At 34.6% G+C, this 22,428-nt stretch overlaps 2 protein-coding genes across 2 annotated transcripts in view; one reads left to right on the forward strand and one right to left on the reverse strand.

The window, feature by feature from the left end:
- LOC136986136 (uncharacterized) overlaps nt 1-22,428 on the forward strand; it is an 88,230-nt gene that overhangs the window by 37,157 nt on the left and 28,645 nt on the right. The window lies entirely within an intron of this gene.
- On the reverse strand, nt 7,894-13,160 carry LOC136986146 (uncharacterized). Its single transcript, XM_067283627.1, has 7 exons — nt 13,083-13,160; nt 12,987-13,037; nt 12,631-12,686; nt 12,439-12,540; nt 11,049-11,135; nt 10,477-10,512; nt 7,894-8,249 (listed from the first exon to the last, which is right to left on the reverse strand). The coding sequence occupies exons 1-7, from the start codon at nt 13,135-13,137 to the stop codon at nt 8,199-8,201; spliced, it is 438 nt and encodes a 145-aa protein (XP_067139728.1). The 5' UTR covers nt 13,138-13,160; the 3' UTR covers nt 7,894-8,198.

Genomic DNA, 22,428 nt, shown 5'->3' on the forward strand with positions numbered 1-22,428 from the left:
GATTTTCTGGAATCTGGTATTCTTGAAAATAAGCCCTGGAAGTGCTGGAAGATGGGATGCCCTTAAATTAAAAATGGCATATTCACACGCTGAATTATCTGAAGACGTTATATGTTCTTCAATTTCATCCATATCCCTCCAATCGCTACAAGTAATTGAATTTATATGGCATTTGCAGTGAATTCCTTCACAAAAACTACACTTTTCAACTTTACAACGAACCAAATTAATTAAAAACAGAATTAAAATTAGTTTCATGTTTCTCATTGCAATGTCACTTTCTCTGTCGTGAAAGCTCAAAATCCGGATTGTCATCAGTTTTTTACGATAAGAATTTATTTACTCAGGTTATCGTGGCCAATACATAGATAACACAATAAAATTGAAATCTGGAATTTCTTACTTAGACATCGATTTTTTAAAGAATGATATTAAAATTATATAAAGTAATATAAATACATGTAAATATTAATAATCATTTATAATATTTTAAATGAAGAAACTTGCACATAAATATGTATTTACTTCATTTTACAGCTTTTTCATGTTCTTGATTAATAAGTTCTTCTAAACCTTTAAACATTTTATGAGCCAGAGTTATCTTTTCTTTGAGTATGGGTGGATCTATCTTTGTTGCTAATTCCACATTTAACAACGCACATTCGACTGAAAATACATAGATTTTAATGCATTTTTTACAAAATTTATTCGTAAATTATATTATCTTCATATTAGATTTAATTTTTCTAAAGACATATTAAATAAAATAGATTTTCATCCTAGCTGTAATGTTTACTATGTTCTTAATTTATATATTATAAATATATTAATTTATTGCATAAAAGTAATTTATCTTACTGAAAAACAATAGCGTAGATAATACAAGTAATAAATGGCATGTACTGTACTGTATAACGCGTTTTAATGTCGAAATTCTGTTTATAAAAATAGTTTAGTAATTAGAAATGTAAACTAAATTTTCACATTGTCGTCGTAATTTTTATCAGTCAACTTCTTTTAATAGTTTAATGGCATCTAATTAAAAATCTTAATGTGAGAACCGAGGGGGTTAATACATTTATCACAAAAAATGTACTAAAATATATGCAGGATATATCCGTGATCGTAAATAACGATGGAACATTTTCATAATACGGAAAACAAAATGATTATCCCGAATTTTCGAGAAGATTCTTCGAAATAAAAATTGTCCCAATGCTAATTTTGTCACGTATTACACGATTAAACGTAGAGACATTAGGAGAACATTGCCTTTGATAGCCTAATGGCTGAAGCTGTTCTGGCTAAACCCGAGTTTAATCCAGGTATCCAAAAATTTTTCATGGCAATCTGCTTTATATAAGTCAGCACCGTCCTTTATCACCCGGGCGATCCTGCATGACCAAAAAGCGTTTTTCCAATCATACCTATTATGGGTATGATTAGAAAGTCCCACTTGGTATCTAGGATGAGAGTCAAAAAAATGGAGGGAAAAAGTTATTTTAAGAATGAGCATTGAATTTTTTATTTGCGAAATTTAACGTAAAACCAGAAGAATATATTGGAATAGAGAAAGTAAGAAAATTTATTAAGTATTCCTCTTTAGGAAAAAATCTTCATTTCATATTCATTGTTTATTATATGTAATGTATTATAGGTATACACTCATCGCCATAAAAATTAGCACACCAAGGAGTTCTATCGCTACGAAACTTGGCATGCAGATAAGTCTCAAATTGATATGGAAATGATTAGAGTTATGCAATGAGCCATCAGTGGCGTAGCGAATGTAACTGGCGCCCGGGGCACGGCACTTTATTGGCGCCCCCTCCCTCTTCCAGAAACACATATAGTTTGTCTTGGAGACCATTTGGGCGCATGCCCCCTGCACCCCCTCGCTACGCCACTGTGAGCCATCACGGCGTAATGCTAGCAGATGGCATTACGCCGTGATGGCTCATGGTGTAATGTCAGCAGAAGGAGTTAAAATGAGTCTCCCTTGCCTATGAAAAAAGCACGCAAAGGCATCCTGTCTGTAGTTTACCTGTTGCAGAGAAACGCTGTATCACTAGATGTCTTTGAAAGTCACATGAACAACTAACTGAGTTTGAGAGGATCATCAAGTTGAAAGAAGCCGGATGGTCATCTCGCCGAATAGCCTGCCAGCTATAGCCGTTCTGCCAACACTTTGAGGAGGTGTTAGGACCAGTGGACGAGAGAGCTAGCACACATGACGCCCAGGCTCAAGACGCCTTCGGGAGACCACTAGCCTGAGAGGACCGCTGGTCCCCTGACAAGCACGCACACAGCCGACTGTATTGTTGTCCGCCATCCAGACACAGGTGGCGCCATCATTACAGACCCATATGTCTGTCCGTACCATTTCGAGATGCCTGGATGAAAAACTTTTGGTATCGCAGCGGCCCTTATGTGTGCTGCCATTGACACCGCCCACCGTCGTCTCCGTTTGGAACAGTGTCGCTCCTTGACGGGATTGGACTACAACGGGATGGAACCGGGTCGTCTACATCAACGAATCCAGATTCAGTTTGGGCACTGACGACGGCCATGTTCGTCTGCAGGTTCCTCTATCCTGCCTACGCTTTCGAGCGGCACACCGTCTCCACAGCCGGTGTGATGGTCTGGGGTGCTATCACATACAACAACCGGTCACCTCTAGTAGTAATCCAAAAATCATGACAGCCTAGTGGTATGTTAGTGACATCCTGCAGCCACACGTGTTGCCTTTCACTGCAAGTTTCCCAAGAGCCATTTCCAACAGGACAATGCTTCAGATATATACCCAAACACACGAAATTCCATAGGTGGTAATCTATAGTATCCCCAATTAAAATTATGAATAAATTACCTCTATATTTCATAAGATTCTCATTAATATACTTCAACTCTTTGGACAATTCATCCATTTTACTTATGATCTGATCCTTATCATAATTCTGCAAAAGCAAAGCAAAACTGTTCTGGAATTTAAAACCAATAAAATTTTATTACACTTTTCTGCAATAAATTAGAGAATAATTTATTAAATGTAACATTTACTCTTTCTTCCTCTTCGTTCATCTCCGCCATTATCTATAATTAATCATGAAAGTAAATAACTTTATAATTAAAAATTAACGTATTGTACACATTATTTAATGCCCTTATATATTAATATATATAAAAAATTATGAGATATAAAACAATTACAATTTTTGCTTTATAACTGAACGAGATGTTCCAATATTGCGATATGGGTTGCAATACTCAGTGAATATGGCGACACCTAACGTGATAAACACTTTCAAGGAAATATATTTTAAAAATTAAATTTTTAATGGTTTTATTTATCTTTTTAAATATATTTTTTTAAAATTCTAGAATTATTTTAAATTTTTAAAATGTAATTAATATCAATACTAAACTTTACATTAACAACATGATTGGAATAAAACAGTCCTCATGAGTGTATGGCTTCTTGAATTAATAGCAAGGTTGAGGCCGAAGTTTTCAACGCGAAAACGTGTACGTCGGACGTTCAGCGCCGCTTTCCTGTAAGCCTAGGAGTTTCACAATGGCATTTGGAAAGTCAGTGGAATCATGTTCGACATTCCAAACGCCATTGTCAAACTTCTAGGCGTTTTCGCGTTTAAAACTTCGGCTTCAATCTCGCTATTATTAACTTATTTTAACTTACTTTTCACTGGTTTAACTATTGATATTTTTATGCTAAGATTTTTGCATAAGTGACGCCATAAATAAATCAAAAAAGACTTTTTATTAAACACGATATATTTTAAAATAAGGACAATTATACTTGATGTACTGTACAGTACGTTTTACATTTTTAATGTCAGGTTGTATTCAATATATGCGTCCATATAAAATTTAACAAGATAATGCCGGTTCATACTGTAAATTAATATTATTTAAGTTTATTAAATGTTAAAGATACTTGCATAAAATATCATAAAAACTGAGAACTCCTCCAAATCCTATTCTTGTGACAAATTAAACAAATTAAGCCAAGTTCAATTTCAGTAAAATTTCAGAAGAGATTCAAAACTTCACATCAATAGCAGGCATGAACTACGACGTAGACTCAATGTCTTTTATCTTCTCCATTAAAAGTAGGCTCCCTGCAGCGGCAATTAGTTTCACCTTTAAAAAATCTGCCCCACAGTCGGATTGAATTTACATCCTCGGACTCGGGGCACTTTGAAACGTCGAGAAATGCAAAAAAATTGGGGTGTTTTTTCCTTGTCTTAATATGTTGGTGTGCGTGTTGGAGACAAGATTTTGTTCACCCACTTTCAACCTTAATAACCTCTATGCCTTTTGTCAAAAGTTCCTGAAATTTTACAGAAAGGTTTGTGTATTAGGGAAAATGTCTCTAGAAATTTTCAGGCAAATTGGACCATTGGTTTGGAGATGTGGCCCTACTCCCTTTTTATTTCCGGAACCAATCTAAAGACGTAAAGGTAATGGTAAAAATGATCATTGATGAAAACAAAGAATGCCAGAAAAGTCTAGCAACAATGTTGCCGGCTTACTTATATAGGTCAAGATTGCAGTTTATTCCGTTTTAAGCCTCTTAATAGTAGTTATTGCGTAGAGAAGGTTTATGAATTATACATAATATACTTTACATAATTCTATGAATAAACAGTAATTGTTTTTATCAATTCATACTACAAAAATACTTATATAATGACGGTTACTTCAATTAAAAATTTGATTTAAAATATAATTATTTAATACATCTTAAAAATAATTTTATATAAAATTTATAAAGAATTTTTGAAAAAGTTCTTATTGATACGCAAAACTTTGCTTTTTGTCACTGCCAGTTTTGTTAGGTGATGAAGATCCGAGAGTAAAGATCAAGACCAATTCCAATTATATAAGTACGAAACGTTTTTCATTACGAATTCCTCTAAGCTGAGTTCTAAACCTCTAAAAAGAGACGTTTTGCTCAAAGAAGGACCGAGAAATGGCAAAATCACGTTAGAAAATTCCATTCTGTTCACCTTGATATTTTCGAAAATATACTCTGGAAGGTCTGGAAAATGAGAAATCTCCAAACAAAGTTTCAATTTTCCATCTGTCAACTGGTTTTATATGATTTTTAAATTCATCTGTATCATACCAATCTCTGTAAACAACTAAGTGATTTTCACATTTATACAGGGTGACAATAATTAACCCGTACAAAGTTTGTAGCAATGCTGCACCTGAACTTTTTTACTGTCACCAATTTACATACTATTGTTTAATTCTCCATGATTTCCTGCCCGTGTAGATGTACTTTCGATGTAATAAGGGTTAGTTCTTTATTTTTTTAATGGTTTCGAACAAATGTTGTGCAATTTTGGAGCTATTCCGGCAAGAAAAGCATCAATGTGAAATTGTTCGTCTGCTCGGTGTTCCAAAAATGACAGTCTCAGATGCAGTTCGGCGATTCAAGGAGCTTGGCCACAATGGTGACCGTCCCGGACGTGGAAGAAAGCGCACTGTCAACACGTCTAGGAACCGCGAGATCATCACAGAGCGAGTTGACTGACATGCGAAGGTCTCCATGAGAAAAATTGCTCGTGAGATCAGAATCAATCGCGAATCGGTGCGGTTAATGGCGGAAAAGGAACTCGTACTCAAGCCCTACAAGTTCCAAAAGGTTCAGCTCCTCACCGATGAAAACAAGTGCGTGAGACTCCAAAGATCCCGTTAACTCAAGCGTCGGGCCGCAGGTCGACAATGGGAGTGCATTCTCTTCACAGACGAGAAGCTTTTCTCCGTACAACCATCAAAACGACAGGAACTGGTTCGCGGGGGCTCCTGGAAGCTCAGCCGTCATCGAACATCACAAAATCCAATGTCAGTCATGGTTTGGGGCGGAATTTGTGCGAGCGGCAAGACACCCCTTGTTTTCGTCGATCAAGGGGCCAAAATCAATCAAGATGTGTACCACCATGACATTCTCGAGGCTGTGGTACTTCTGTGGGCTCAGCAGCATTTTGTCAGTGCGAAATGGACGTTTCAGCAGGACTCGGCGCCGACACACAGGGAGAAGAAGACTCAGGAGTGTGCAAGGCTCATTTTCCCGATTTCATCTCGTCTGCGGAATGGCCACCGTACTCGCCGAATCTGAACCCAATGGACTACAGTGTGTGGTCCATTTTGGAGGCCAGGGCCTGTTCTAAGCGCCATGAAAGTTTGGAGTCGCTGAAGCAATCCTTGAGCTGGGAGTGAGACAAACTGTCTCCAGAAGAGTGCGGCCCATCGCTGAGAATTTCAAAACGCGTTTGGGGCTCTGCATCAAAGCAAAAGGAGTCCACTTTGAAACTGGCTGAATATCTGATTAATACGTAAAGTACTGTCACTGTTATATGCTGTTGTTTTGATAATTTTCATTTCTTTAATAAATTTACGATACAAAAAACTTGTACTGGTTAATTATTGTCACCCTGTACAATTCTTCACAAAAAATGAAATTAATTAATAACAGAATTAAAATGAATTTCATTTTTCTTCTAATATCACTCTTCCTATGCTGAAAGCTCAAAATGTGGATTGTTATTACTTTTCTAAGATAAGAATATATTTACCTACCACCTTTCAAATTGTCCAATGTATAGATAACAAGCGATTAGTACAGTCTGAAATTTATTCTTCACTCAGACATAAAAGTAATATTTATAAATAGAAGTAAACGCGAGATAGGGCGCTTATTTTAATTACTAAAGCCTGACGTAAGAGAATGGTGATTACGAGATCATCTCTCTCCGCATTTTTCACTCATTAACGCTATCCGTTCGACAACTGAGGGTTATTCCCGCAGACTAACTGCCGATTAAGTGGTAGCGAGTAATATCCCCGGCTAGCCCCTCACATAAACATTCTAAAAAATGTGACATTTATTTCAGACAAATTATTTGAATAATAGAAATTTGATACGTATTCTGTGATTTTCATCAAATTATTAAAACAGAAATACTCTACATTTTTTTATACATATAAAATCTGTCATTTTTATATGCAATATGTTAAAATTGTACAGCTCATTGGGTATTAATACTATTATTGAATTTCATATGAATACAATGTTTTTACTATTGAAAAGAAAAAATAAAACGTTTTAAACCATTTCCAGAACACATTTAACAAGAATATGAATAGAAGTTATGTAACGTAATTATTAAATTATAGAGGAAAATTTTATAGTGATATATGTTGACACTTTGAAAGAAAATTAGTATACATTCGTGATCAGGGGGATAAGCTTAAATTCAGTGCTTTTTCTAATATGTTTTTTATATATTTAAATGAATTATCACAATCTATCGACAATTGGAATGTTTGAATTAATATTGACTGACCTATTTATATTAATTGTGTAGCATGGCGTCTTGTAGTGATGAGCAGTTTTGCAGCATAACATTTACTTGATTCGCTGCCTGAAATTTTGTCACACGTAGTAATGCTCTTCTGCATTTTGAAAAATTTGATACAAATAAAAGTTTGTCACAAGAGAAATCAAATTTTTTTTTTAATTTTGTAGTTCCTTATTTGCTGTCGTCATAAAAAACAATTGCTGTGTGAAGCTTTTGATGTTTGACTAATGATTTAAAAAAATTGTGTTATAAGTACAGTATTTAACTTGACTTTGTTTAGCACTACAAAAAACAGAGATTTAAGAAAAAATGTTATTTGTTTTACTGTAAGGATCTTAACAATTTTATGATCAAACGTTGACTTTTCAGATGATTTGGATTAATTGAATTTTTAAAATAAACTTTAAAAAAACAAGCAACATTTTTTTTATTTTTGCAATGATTAAAAACTATTAAAAATTATAATTCTAGCTTTGATTATTTGATGAAGAAAAGACACATATAAGAAAAATTTCAATTATTTTTATTAAAATTAAGTTCATAGAAATCGAATGTAATTTTTAGCAATTCATTTTAAATTGTTCAATTTGAAAATGAATAAACTAATTTAATTTTTGTTAGTCCCAGTCACCATTATTTTTTAAATTTTTTATTTAGCATGTAAAATATTTGTATATATTTGTTACATTTATGGTAATAATTAGAAATACAAATATATTTTAAACGTCAATTTCGCCATAGGATGATGATAAAACATTAAATGTTCACTTTTTATCTTCTTTCGATCGAAACAACCGAAGACTGACATTAGGGATCATAAAACTTCAAGACAGGGCGATGGCTATAAAGTCCACAATTCTAAATTAAAGAAAAAAATTTTTCTTTAGTTATTATAATTTAAAATATATCATTTGAAAAAGCAAATCATATTATTCGAGTACAACATAACATGAATTACACACACGTCTGTAAGAAAATAAGAATAATCGTCTAATCTATACGTAGAAAGCAATTTATGTGAACGTATCAAGTTAGTAAAACGAACCAGGTTATAGTTAAAGATTCCATTAAAAAGTACGAATTAATTCAAAATATGCAGACTCTAAAAGTACGACAATAGCGTGTTACGGTTTAACCATAGACGACTTTAAAACTCTTTCCGTCCTGTGGGCACTAAGAGGGCTTTTTTTAGCAAGCCCATTATGGTTTCGACCAGGTCCACAATGGAGAGGCCGGGTAGTGAGGGACGAGGGTCGAGATATTCGGTCGGACCCAACCTAAAAAATTGCTGGGAATTTTTCGCTGCCGGGTTCCCCAGAGCGATAGACTGCCACCATAAAGGAATCTTTAACTGCTTTATTGTATGACATTGACAGCTAAATAATAATGCCACAAAGACAACTTTATGAAGGAAAATTTATTGGAAGGCTGGGAGCGAGTTAATCGCCAACGGATGTGTTTATGACGCTAAATGTGCCTCAAAACATGACCAGGCTTTGGGCTGGATTTCAAACAACAAATCTGGGACGTTAACCTTGGGAGGCTGCTCTTTGGCCATCGGTGTTAGTTTCACGACAACTGTTTAAATGAGGCTTCAGGTAATTGGTCTGTCTGTCAAACGCCTAGTACGTTGCATTCCATTGACTTCTGACTCCTGGGCACAGAAGAGCCAGTTTAAGAGTGATGAATGAAACTTTACGGACTTATCAATTACATTAATAAGTATTAATACACTTTTATTTTCCCAACTGGTTATACAGAGGGAAAGTATGGCGATCCGGCAAAAAATGATTCCTTAAGATTTTTACATTTTTGGACTTTGCACACCTTGAAACGTCGAGAAATGTAAAAAATTCCAGGGTAGTTTTTGTATGTTTGGATGTTAGCATGTGTGTGGGTATAGAGCACGATTTTGTTCACCTTGTTTGAAGCTTAATAACTCCGTGCTTTTTGTCGAAAATTCTGAATTTTGCAGGGAAATTTGTTTGTTAGGGGATTTATGCTATTAAATTTCAGTGATTAATTAAAAATCGAGGGAGTGGGAAGATAATAGGGTCGTGTGTTTCTCCAGTAGGGTCGGACTTAATGACGATTTTACTGGTTATTGGCACTTACAATTTTTTTAAATAAAACTCATGTCTAACTTCAAAATTAAGCTTTTGCCACTTTAGAATAGTGAAAAATATTTAAAAATTTTAATAAAATACGATAACAGATGGCGCCAAATGTAGCCGGAAAAGTTAAGCAATTCGTCGCTGGATTTTTTACTATAGATATTAACGGAGGCGATCGATAACAGTGATTAGTCCATATGTTTCGTTTATATCAAAGAAATGTGTTTTCCTTTGAATTGCTTTAAATTCTTTACTTTAAAAGTAAAACCCAAATTTATTTAGAAATGACCGGTTTTTAAATTAGTTGGACCGAGTAACTTCTTTAGCTGTCGATTACTCCGAGTGCCACGTTTTTCTTATAATAATAATCATTACTTTTCATTAATAACTAATATTATTAATCGAAATAATTTGCTTCAAAGTACGCTATCGTTTTATAGATATTGGCAGCACGTTATTTAATCGAGTAACGTCGTGTTCTGCATTAGTAGTGTTGACTTTCTCACTCCTCATCGTCGATATTGAATATTTGAAAATTTGTTTTAGACATTACGTCAAACATTGTCTTATAGAAAATATAATAACGACGAAATGATTTATCCACGTATGGATAATTATACGAATTAAAGTAAAACTGTGGAATGCTTCGACTGATAAACTGAATTCTACGTTTCTAAAATATACAATTAAGAGTGTCATCTAAGTGAAATCTTAACGTTCAAAACGAATTATATAGATATCAAATTCGACAGATTTTAAAAGTTATTTTAAAGTATTATAATAAGCGGTATTTTATAAAGTTACATTTTTGTAACAGAAGTTAGGCTAATAACTAATATAACGTGATACTTTCTATAAGATCTTTAATAGAAAGAACAAGAAGTAATTACTGTATAATGAAGAAAATAATAAAGACAATACAAAAAGCGCCAATTGTCAATCATTAAAATTTAAGATAAAATTCTACTTACCCTATTTTCTTTCACTTCTTCAACGTAATCACAAAGCTGAAAGTATAAAAATAATTCAACTTGAATCTAAATGCAATCCTCGGTGCGATTTTTAATTTTTTCTAAAATTTAACATAAGTTGAGCCTTACATAGACACAATAGCCAAGCGTTTCTCAATATATTTGTAATGGTTCGCGACTCAAATGTTTACTAACCTTTTTAAAATTTTAATTATAGAGTCACTGTAGGCTATATTATGAAATGTACTCAATGTGAAATATAACATTAAGTACATTTCTATTTAGAGCGTTTCGATTTGTAACAAATAACTTAGTTAAATTTCAACAATAAAAATTAAAGTAAGTTAACTATTAAAAATAAGATGACGGATTGTAAATAAAACAGGCTGTTTCAAAATTATCCAGGATTTACTTTGAAAAATACTTCAAGATTCTTTTATAAATTTAATCAACCCTTTTACTTTTCCGGCTTTGTTATATATAATAGGTGGTCGGTCAAAAACTGATCCCCCTCCTAAAATTTTTACATTTTTGTTTTGGAATTCAAAAAATATATTTTTAATAATACTTACGTCATCAACATCGTATAATCTACCTCTGTTTTTCAGGAGGTCCAGTTTTGCTGCATATTCACAACAATTAGAAACGCCTATATATTCCTGAAAAATTATTAAATTATAACTTTTAAAACTATTGTATAATTAATGGTACCTATATAGGTTTCTCGAACAAAAAATGCTTTTTATGTAACTCCGGCGAATTCACACCACATCATTTATTATTAAAATGCCAAAAACTTAATAATGTACGTGAACAATATCAAATAGTTCGTATCTGCAATTGTAACTCGTTAATTGAGCTCTTAACAAAATTAAATAACATCAATAAAAAGGATTTATATAAAATTTATAATTACCTTATTAAAATAATGGAAAAGTACAAAATTCTAAGTTAATATTATCTAATAATCTGAAAGTAAATCTTGAAAATTGTAACGGAATAAATATAATCATTTTATCTTAAACAACTTACGTAAGATCCTATGGTTATAATACAGAATTTTCCGCGAAATAAATGTAAGAACGTGTAAACAATAAAATGATGTATAATAGATATAACACTGCTGTAAATTACAAATGTTAACTTATCCAATTAATTGTTTGTAACCCCCCGTAACAGGGAAATTATTCCCATTGCTAAATTGATTTTATTGATATTCATTACGCATTCTATTGTTAAAAAACTTGTATAATTATTAAAAATTATTTTTAAAAATTTCATTATAATATAAATATTCTATTTGAACAAAATTTCACACTTATATAATAAAAGACACAAATGATACAATATCAAATAAAAGTTTTATAGGCCAAAATTTAATGACGAGATGCCAATCTGTATAGTAAATCTATGTGACTCGAGAGTCGAATCGGGAAGGGTCTCGGTCAGTGGCGTAGCTACCGTGGGTGACACCCGGTGCGGATATCGTGGTGTCACCCCTTTTAACTCTTTTATAAAACACTATTGAATTGTAATATCTTCGCACTCGAGCAACTCGAACGCTATATTGAATATGCGATGTCGCGATGTACGAGTTTAGATTTACAGCTGGTGAGAGCTCTCGTGGCGTCTCCTCATAGCGAAGAAACTGTCATGTGAGGCGAGCCGTTAGCCTTCTTTTTTTTTTAGGTACAGGCCTACGGGTGTCACCCCTACACGGGTGACCCCGGGGCGAGCCGCCCTCACCGCTCCCCCTAGCTACGCCTCTGGTCGAGATAATTTTTCATAGACTCGCCTCATCATCGCCAACTACCTCCATCGAGGACATGGTCGAACCCAAGATGGGTATAATTTAAAAGGCCTTCTTAATGCCCTCGTTTGAAAAAAGTTTATAAAATTTTTATAGTAAAGTATTAAGAACTATATTTTATATATAAATAAAATATAAAAAAATATAATTACATCACGATTCAAAGAACAAATTTTGTTTAATTTCTCTTCTAAGGTTTCATCTTTTCCCGTTTCAGAAATTGAATTATAACAATTTTCAAATATTTCGTAACCCTGAAAGACATTTTGCAATGAATCATTTTCAAATACTTATTATTAAATGAAATTAATGTAATTTTTAAAAAATCGAACGTCGAATCTTACTCTTTTATATTCGAACCTTTCTGCACATGCAATCACTGACATTTTGTCTTTCACATCTATTAAAGAATAAAGTGCACAATCTTAATTGTTTTACAAGCAATAGAGTTAATGACAATATTTAAATGGATGTGAGAGACTCGGACCCAGGACTCTGACTCCATCCCGGACCCTAGAGGTCTACATACACGACCGCTCGAGCAAGATTGGAACCAAATCGGTCTCTGTATCGACCTTAAGAATTCAGTGGTGTCAGTCCTGACGTGTCATCGTGACGTGGTGCCGACCCTCTGATCACATGTACATATATAGTCAAATTTTATATTTCAAATAGGCCTACTTTTTAAGAAATGTCTTACCGCAATATCGATCTAATAAGCTTCTCGAACAACTTGAGTATAATCTTCCACCTAAGGTATGTCTATAAGCTTCAACAACCGAGTATAATCCACTACCTAATGCTCCACCTAAGGAAAGGAAAACGATCAAAAAGAAACCTGCAAAATGCATTTTACAGCTTTGTAAGAGCTACGTTTCTTTGAATTTTCAATTCTCAAATGACTAAAATCACGCGATATCTTTTATATCCTGACAGTCATAATTAGATGCCCCTATTGAATGTAATTGATATGTTACCTTGAAATCATTCACTCAAGGATGACACGCACAGCTCTAAGCTAATATAATAAAAATTATTTTAAAGTATGTAAAAAAGTGTCCTTTTCGATATCTGAAAATAAGTATTCTTATTAATAATGAAGGACATGATTAATAAGAATATTTACTTTATTAAATATTAAATAATAATATTATTATTATTAAACATTATTTTTAAAAAAGTTTAATAATTTCAGAAAAAGGATTATGCTAAAACCTGTCTAAAACGGATCTTCCATTAAAAAAAAATGTTAACGAGAATTTGTCTATTAATTTTTATTCCTGTGTTAAGATTGTACGTTAATTGTCCGGAAAGTATGTACGAAAATGCAACATTGCGGTTTCAAGTTTATCTAGAACAGTTTATTAAGTATAAAAATAATACATTCTATAACACTAGAACCTACCAAGTAGAAAATTCTATTATCGCATTCCGTTTTATACAGGTATAAAACAAAACACTAGCGATCGAATCCGAATGTTTCGTTTAAAACAAGCTAAAATTTTAACAATTAACTGATACTGTTTTTATATTATTCTATGTCGAATTTCTGGAACAAACGTCAGGTATGCCCGCGGCGTTGTTTTGAAGTTAGAAATTGGGCGTAGTCCGGGTGTGGTTGTCAAAAAGTGGGTTTCGAGAGCCGGGTAAACGCATCACGAATAGTATGAAAGTATATTTCAGAAATCAAAAGAAACTCATTTATAACATTATTTATTACGTCCAATAATTATATAAGGAAACAATAATTATGGTACACATCTATTAATAATTTAAAATATATTACAAAGTGCGAAAGAAAACTTTGCACTTTTTACAGTACGCAACGAGCCAAAGAGTTTGAAAACTGAGGAGTTATACAATAAAATCAAAGCAATCAATTACTTTTTTCAACGAAACTTCCTCGTTACGTTTACAAATCTTTTCAAAGGACATCTTCATAATAAGAGTTTTTTGTACCGAAATTAATTCAGGTGTCGTAAGTCTAGAATTTGCAAGGTTATTATTATGCACGGCGCGATTATATGTGAGAATGCGAGGAGTCGAAACAAACAAAAAATATAAAGTGATAAAATTTAAACGTTAAACACTCACCAGTTCTTGATATATAATTTTCAATGCCAATTAAATTAATGAAAATATAAACCGAAAAATCAACTTAATTAAAAAATGTTTTTTATCTGTGATAAAACAACGTTTTTTTAATAACGAACAAGAAAAAAATTATTAAAAAAGTAAGATTCTAGGAAAATTAATTTAGTAAAAGTAAAACACTGAGAAAACGTATCATATAAGAAGCAAAATAATAAGATAATAAAATACTTTTCTGGTCTTTAAACTAGTCAGAGGTTTATAAAATTTTAAATTGCAAGCCACATTAATTATGTTTCGTATAGTGTATACACGGAAATAAGAATCATATAATTTACGTTTATTTGTTAAAATATCCAATTCCTTTCAAAGTACGTTTTAGGGTCTTTTTTAAACCCTTTCTGTCATGCCTACAGTAAGACGGACTTTTTAGCGAGCTCACTATGGATTCGGCCATGATAAACCAACAACGGGGCTCCGAATGGTGAGGGACGGAACTCGAGATATCTAGACGGACAACCTCGAAAAACTGTAGAGGTTTATCGATTCGACGGCATTCGATCTCAGGTACCCGAGAGCGGCTACCCTCACCACTCGGCTATCTAGCTGTCGTTCTTGCGATCTTGTGAATTTTAATTATACAAAATAACACGCGATTGGTAGAAAAATAGTCAATGCTTATTATATATATATATATATATTCTATAGGAATTGAATGTTCGTATATAAATATACGTATATAAAATGTAAAATATTACCGTAAAATATAGGTATCCTGCTCCAAGATTTCCACCTTAATATGCAGAGCAAGCTTGCGTGACTTTTAGATACTGTGAGCTGTTGGCAGCACCTTTACTACCGACAGGGAATATATCCATGCCGAACGGGTCAGTGGATAGGAGCCAGTCTAAGGCTGGATCACTGGTTTATTATCATACTTAATCGCATTAAACTAAATGACGCGACTAAAAGAAATTGAGAATAAACCGAGTTCAGATAAATCCAATAGTTTAGGCAATGGTTTAGTTAAAAGTAACGTACAAAAATTACAATCACATCTTATTACCGAAATTTAAATTGGAAAGTGCAATAAATTTAAAAGCTGTACTGTCGAAAATGGGCATAACAGATTTATTCGATCCAAGCAAAGCAGATTTGTCTGGTATCAGTAATAAGAGAGATTTATATTGGTATTCGTGAAACCGTGCCAGTAATCGTTCAGTAAATCGAACACAAATCATTCATTGTATTCATTCAGACACTTGGCAAATCTCATCATTAATTTTTATTTAGTTGATACGTGTTCATCGTATTTGTACACGTTTCGGGCAGTTCATGCCCCTCCTCAGCCAACTAAAATAGAAGTTCACAAGTTACAACAATATAAAAAACATATATATAAAGACAGCAGCGCCGCTAGCTGTTTGAGCGCCAGTCTGCAATACCGATTATCCCGCCCGTTTAACTACGACTACCTACGCTGAGCTTGCCAGCAATACCAATTTGCTGCCCCCTGGATGTGCCGCCCGCGAGCGGTGCACGCCCGCTTATGGCGAGCCTGTATAAAGATCACGTGTTTTAAAAACATACCTTTAGGTTACAGATCTCTGAAAGTTAAAAGTATAAAAATCCCTTTGCACATTCAACTTCTCGTTATCCAAAGAACTTTATACATTAATCATCACGTTTGAATCGATTTTTTATAATAATACCGTAATTTACATAACTAGTTATTTCATACAAACCGATTCCTTTTTAAATAACAGATTTTTGTAAGGTTTAAACCTTTAAAACTTCATTACACATTTAACTTCTTGTTATCTAAAAAGTTTTACATTAGTTATCCCGTATACATCTATTTTAATAACAATACTATAAGTTACGTACAGTACCTAGTTATTCGTTTTTCATCAAAATCGAAGAAGTTTTTTTATACAAACACATCTCGTTGGCTTTTCCCCTTTTTTAACACTTTTAATTGAGTCTGCTTGTTGCCATTTACATAATTATTAGAGTACGGTACCTTGATATCAGAGTAGCGACAATGAGTTGTCAAATTTTCTATTGGTTAGTTGTATCACGTGGTTAAAATCCCCATGTTCCATCGAAAAGTGCACGCGGCTCTGTATATTTTGAATAGGAAGTGTTTTTTAAAGTCGTTTTTAAATAAATCTAGAAGTTTTTGAACTCATTTGACAGTAGGTAAGCATGAATTTGTTACGTTTATGTTTACGTTCATATTTAAACTTTAATATAAGACAACAAATGAAAAATGTCGATAGTTAGCGTAGCTGTTTACATCAGATCCGATATCCACTTAAGCGATGCGGTGCTTACGAGATAAGAAAGGCTATCGCATTCCGAACTTTTCGCTTCGAAAAGCGGGTTTCGTGTTGCTAAATTTTGTCGTTAGGTGGCGTCTTTACATTCCTATTCAGAGAGACGATAAATATAAATAACTTAACACATATCTATACCAACCGCGACCCCCCTCAACAAAGACCCAATCCCCCTTGGTGGAATAATGAATGTCAACGGAAAGTTGCAAAAAAAAAAAGTTCCCATCGATTCCAAAGACAGTCTAACCGCAAAAACTGGATTCGTGTTAAAGAAGCCACTGCAGAACTCCAACGCACGATTCTAGCGCAAAAATGTACTTTTTATAAGTACCTCTCCACCTCCCCCAACTACAAAAACAATTTCTGGAAAATCATCCATTTTCTGCGCGCCAAAGACAAACCCAACAACGATCACCTCATCATCAATCACAAAGGGACGAACATCACCGACCCCAACCACCAAGCTGACATATTCAATCATTACTTTAATCCCCATACACAAACACAACCCATACACATCCGCATTCCTCCCAACATAGATCTCCCCACCGATATCTTCTACAGCCCATTCACCGATTACGATCTTAGCCTTGCCCTTAAAATAGGAAGAACACTACCCCAGGGTCAGACGGCATCACCAATAAGATCCTCAACGCACTCAGCAACCAGAACAAATGTCAGCTTTTCAAGATCTTCAACAACATATGGACTACAGGCATCACCCCCGAAGACCTGAACAAAACAATCATCATTCCCATTCGCAAGCGGAGTAAGGAAACAACTAACATCGCCAACTACCGCCCAACAGCCCTGACATCAACCATCTCACAAACATTCGAACGTATGATCTTAAAACGGTGGCACAACCTTGCCCATCACCGCCATTGGTTTAAGCACTATAAGCACTTTAGTAGCCTTCCTAATAAGGGGACTCACGATCTCCTGACCTACATGACTATTCAGATTCACACCCTCCGCAATAAGGGTCAATTCCTTAACATTCTCACGCTCGACATCCACAAATCCTCGACACCCTCGACACTCCGTTAAATATCACCACATTCTCCGTAAAGCTATCGCCAAAGGTCTTAAAGGAAATTTTTTCATTTGGCTTAACAACTTCTTAACTAACAGGAAGGTTACGGTTAAATGGAGGGGCTATCTCTCTTCACAACTCACACAATCCAGAGGTATCCCACAGGGCAGCGTTATCTCTCCATTCCTCTTCGCACTCTTCATTAACGATATCTTCAACCTTAAAAACGATTACACTGTAATTTACGTCTACGCCGACGACATCACTTTCATCATCTATGAGAACAACCCCCTCCATCTGCGCCTCCGCACCGCCCATTTCATCCACTCCCTGCAGGCATGGGCCAACTCCAACGATATCAGCTTCCAACCCCAAAAATGTGCCATTCTCCGTATACCTATCAACATCCACAACAAGCAGGATATTACTCTCCAGGGGAAGAACATCCCCAAAGTTAATAAACTGAAAATCCTCGGAATTCTTATCACAGCCAACCTCTCTTGGAATCCTCACATCCAATACATATACAACAAGTGCAGGAAACTACTCAACATCTTCAAAATTTTCTGTAACAAAAACACAGGAGGCCATCCGTCTGACCTCCTGTGCATTGCCAACAGCACAATCGGCAGCATCATAACTTACGCCATCCGCAGTATAGCATCCCTCACCAAAACTCAACTTCGCACTCTTGAGTCTATTCAATCTCAATACATCAAACTCAGCCTCGGCCTTCCTATCTCTTCTAACAACATCCTCACTCTTCGCGCCGCAAACAAATCCTCCCTCGAACGTCGCTTCCACAAATGCATCATTAAACAATACAACACTTACATCAAGAAAGCTACCTCTGACTCTCTCTTCCACTCCACTATTCAACACATACATAACAACACAGGTGGCTCCCTAGTAAAGATTCCTTTCATCCACTTCACCCGCACCTGGCTTCTTCAGCACAACGTTCATCCACCCAACCCAACCTTCCCTCCACTTCTTTCAGCATTCCAACGTCTCTCATCACAACATCCATCTCGACGACCTCTCCTTCCAAACTCCCAATCTCATTCATCGAGCAGACCTTCAAAGTTCGGGAAGCCCATCAAAATATAAACACCATTATTGCCACCGATGGATCGAAAAACACAAATTCCGTGACTGCGGCCTTTGTAGACTCAAACAACAACATCACGGCTCACTTTTCTCTCCACCGAGAGGCCACGATCTTCACCGCTGAAGGATACGCAATCCTGCAAGCCATTCGCCATGCCACTCACAATAGTCAAGTTGCCATCATCTGCACCGACTCACAATCGGTCCTCAAGGCTCTCCATACTTATCACGAAAACTTCCCCTCCTTAATCTATCTCATCAACGCCACCCTCAATCAAAGGCACCAACAAAACCTCCAGACAATTCTCGTTTGGACCCCGGCTCACAAAGGCATCCCCATCAATGTACTGTACAAGCCTACAACCTCGCCAAAACCAGTCCACGCAACTCCATAGCCACCCTCTTCATCACCCCCGAAGACCTCAACCATCTCATCAAGTCCGACAACGTGAAACATATGAACAACATCTGGAACACCTACCTTCACAACAACCTGCACCCGTGGTTCTCCAACTCTTCAGACATCTCCGCTCCAGACATCAACGACCGCCGCATCAACGTTTTCATCAACCGCGCTAGAACCAATTCCTTGCTTACGAACCACTTTCTGCACACTCGCAAGAAATGCAACACCAACCTTTGCAAATATTACCCCAACAAAATAGACACAACCACACACCGTCACAACGAGTGTTCAAGATTCGACACCATCAGGGATCGCATCCTCGCCAACAACAACCTCGCCAAGAATCATCTTCACGAAATAAGTGGCTGCCTTTATTTCAAACCGATAAACGTCTGCCTATTATCCCTTTCTTCCTTCTTTAAGGAATACAACAAAACGTGCAACTTCTAACCCAACCTAATTGGCTCTCTGTTCACCCACAGCACCGTCGATGTTGTGATTAGCGCCAACCCACGTCAGTGCCCGATTAACTTCCCACGAGGCGAAATAGCCAAAGCAGCTAATGCCTAACCACCCCGCCAGAAGACAGGGAAGCAAGCAAGCAAGCGAGAGACGGACACATACCAGCTAAAGCAGTATTCCCTGGCTAAAGTGCCGTCAATTCCATTGAAATTTAAAATAACGATTACATATTTTGTTTACAAATGTTTTGCGAGTGTAGAAACTATTCAGTTGTTTTATTGGCTTTAAGGCTTCGTGTAAACTTTTTAATCACATTATATTTATTAATCCAAACTGCATCTAATGAATATATATATGATATAGTTTACATGTTTATCTTTTATGCATTTACATGTAGACCTATGAGAATTTAGTGAAAGTCTATTAATAAAAATTATTTGTGTGAATATCTCTTTTCATAAATAATTGTTTAATAATGAAAATTATTGTTTATTAGTAATTATTTTTTTTCATGCATTCTAAATCCTGAGATTTGATTTATTAAATTATTGACTTTTAATTAATGAGATAAAATTTTTTAGATTATTTCACTACTGAAGAAATTCGTAGTTACTCTTATTTTTCTACAGATCATAAGCTTCTATGCGATATGACATGTAATCATGTAATAAGATTTTTTTTCTATTTAAATTCAAATGTAAGACACTTGAAAATTTTTATAAAGCTATAAAAAATATAAATATAAAACAAAAATATGATAAATACAGTTAAAGAAATTTACAAAGTTTGTTTTTTGAAAGATTAGATGATAGGATCATATGCAATGCTTCTTTCAAATCAATAACAAAAACATGATTAAAATACTCCTCTTTTCTTTAGATACTCCTCATTTAATTCCATGTTTTTTTGTAATAATACAACTTTTGATATGTTTTCAGACATGGAAGATATTTTCTACCAATATTATAATGTGGTCGAGAGTCAAAACATTGATATAAAAAATTTTGTTTGGAAAAATTTAACAAATATTCTAAAAATGGCCATATTCCTGATTGCCATAAATTAAAATCATGACAAGATTTATATCTTTCATGTTAAAAATGAAAAACAAAAGAAAAATCAAAAATTTAACAAATCCCTATGCAAGTAAATCCACGAGTAAGCTACAGAATTAGCCATATCTTTTCCACGTTCACTCTGCACTTCAGTTCATCAAATGCCACTGCAAAAGAGTCTGCCATTTGTATTGTATTGTATTTTTTTATACAGTATATTGTTTTGTTTTAAATTTCAAATCTAGCAATTAAAGAGGCGGGTGTTAGCCTTTGACCTTTACATTTTTTATTATTGATGTGATAAAATATGAAACTGTTACAAATAAAAATATATTGTTCATTTAATAAATTTTTATATTTTATCTGCATATCCTTTTGATCTTGATATGCTTTATCACTATGAACTTACGTAATTATTATGTATATATAAAAAACTTTAAACTTGTAAAAAATTTTATTAAATTACTTTTTATCATACAATAATGCAATATAAATACAAATATGATAATTTTTATTTGGTTGATTATTTATAGTACTTCAATATAATAGATTGAAAGTTTTACATAGTGAAATAACACATTAAGAAAAGAAACACATCTTTACTCTACAATGTGTAAGAACAAACTACTGTAACTTTATTGTATTTAAAGAAAAAACATGGATAGTTTTTACAATATAAAGACGGGACGTTAATGAAAACAACATAAAAAGCCTTGATAAAACACAAAAGCTTTCCCGGGAGAGAAGAGCAGACGTCAGGCCCACACCCAGATTTACCTTTGCATGGTGCATAAGCATGCATGCGTTGTACATTCCAACGTTAAACCCTGTCAAATTAGTAAATGCAGTAGTAGTTTTGACAAGCTGAATATCTATTTCATTAACTACTGACTGATTTCTTGCGTTTGCTTTAAAATAACGTTTGGAATTTCGATCTAGAAGTTTCTCTAAAAAGTAAACAAAATTAATTTTTTATTTAAAAATACTAATGCTAGAAATTTAAAACTTATCGAGCCTGTAAGATTTATTCATCCATAATATTCTCGAATAAAAAAAGGAATAAAAGACTTTATTAAATTAAAAAAAATCGTCATTTCTTAATGTAAACCCATAGACCACGGGATTACATTTGACAGAACATGGCGGCGATGACTCGTATGGCTACTCTGATAATATAGGTACTTTTTTTCTTCTTCTCCTACAGGTGTTTGATATGGAGATTTTAGCTCAGAAAGGCTCTTTCTCCGACTAAACATGTGTATATAATCGCTACGCGACCGAAGAACCAGCCGTATATCGAACGGCCTAAACGCACGTGCAGAAAATAGTGTTTTCCGGAAAAACTTTTGCGGGGAACTGGCCTCCTATTCAGTCGTTATTGGCTAACACATAACCCGGAAAACTCCTAGCAGCCAGCCTGTCCGAGTCGCGGCGCGAACCCACGACCGAACTTCCCAGTGTTCAGGGTCTGGTCACCACCGATGAGCGGCAACGGAGATTATAGGTACTGTACTTTAGTCACTCCTATAATTCTATTCGGACGTCGTCACTCAGACGTCACAGATATCTATAAATAGAAGTAAACGCGAGTTAAGGCGCTTATTTTAATTACTGGAGCCTGACGTAGGAGAATGGTGATTACG

Source organism: Centruroides vittatus, unplaced genomic scaffold (assembly GCF_030686945.1).
Source record: "Centruroides vittatus isolate TY-2023 unplaced genomic scaffold, ASM3068694v2 scaffold_1014, whole genome shotgun sequence".
Classification (NCBI taxonomy): Eukaryota; Metazoa; Arthropoda; class Arachnida; order Scorpiones; family Buthidae; genus Centruroides; species Centruroides vittatus.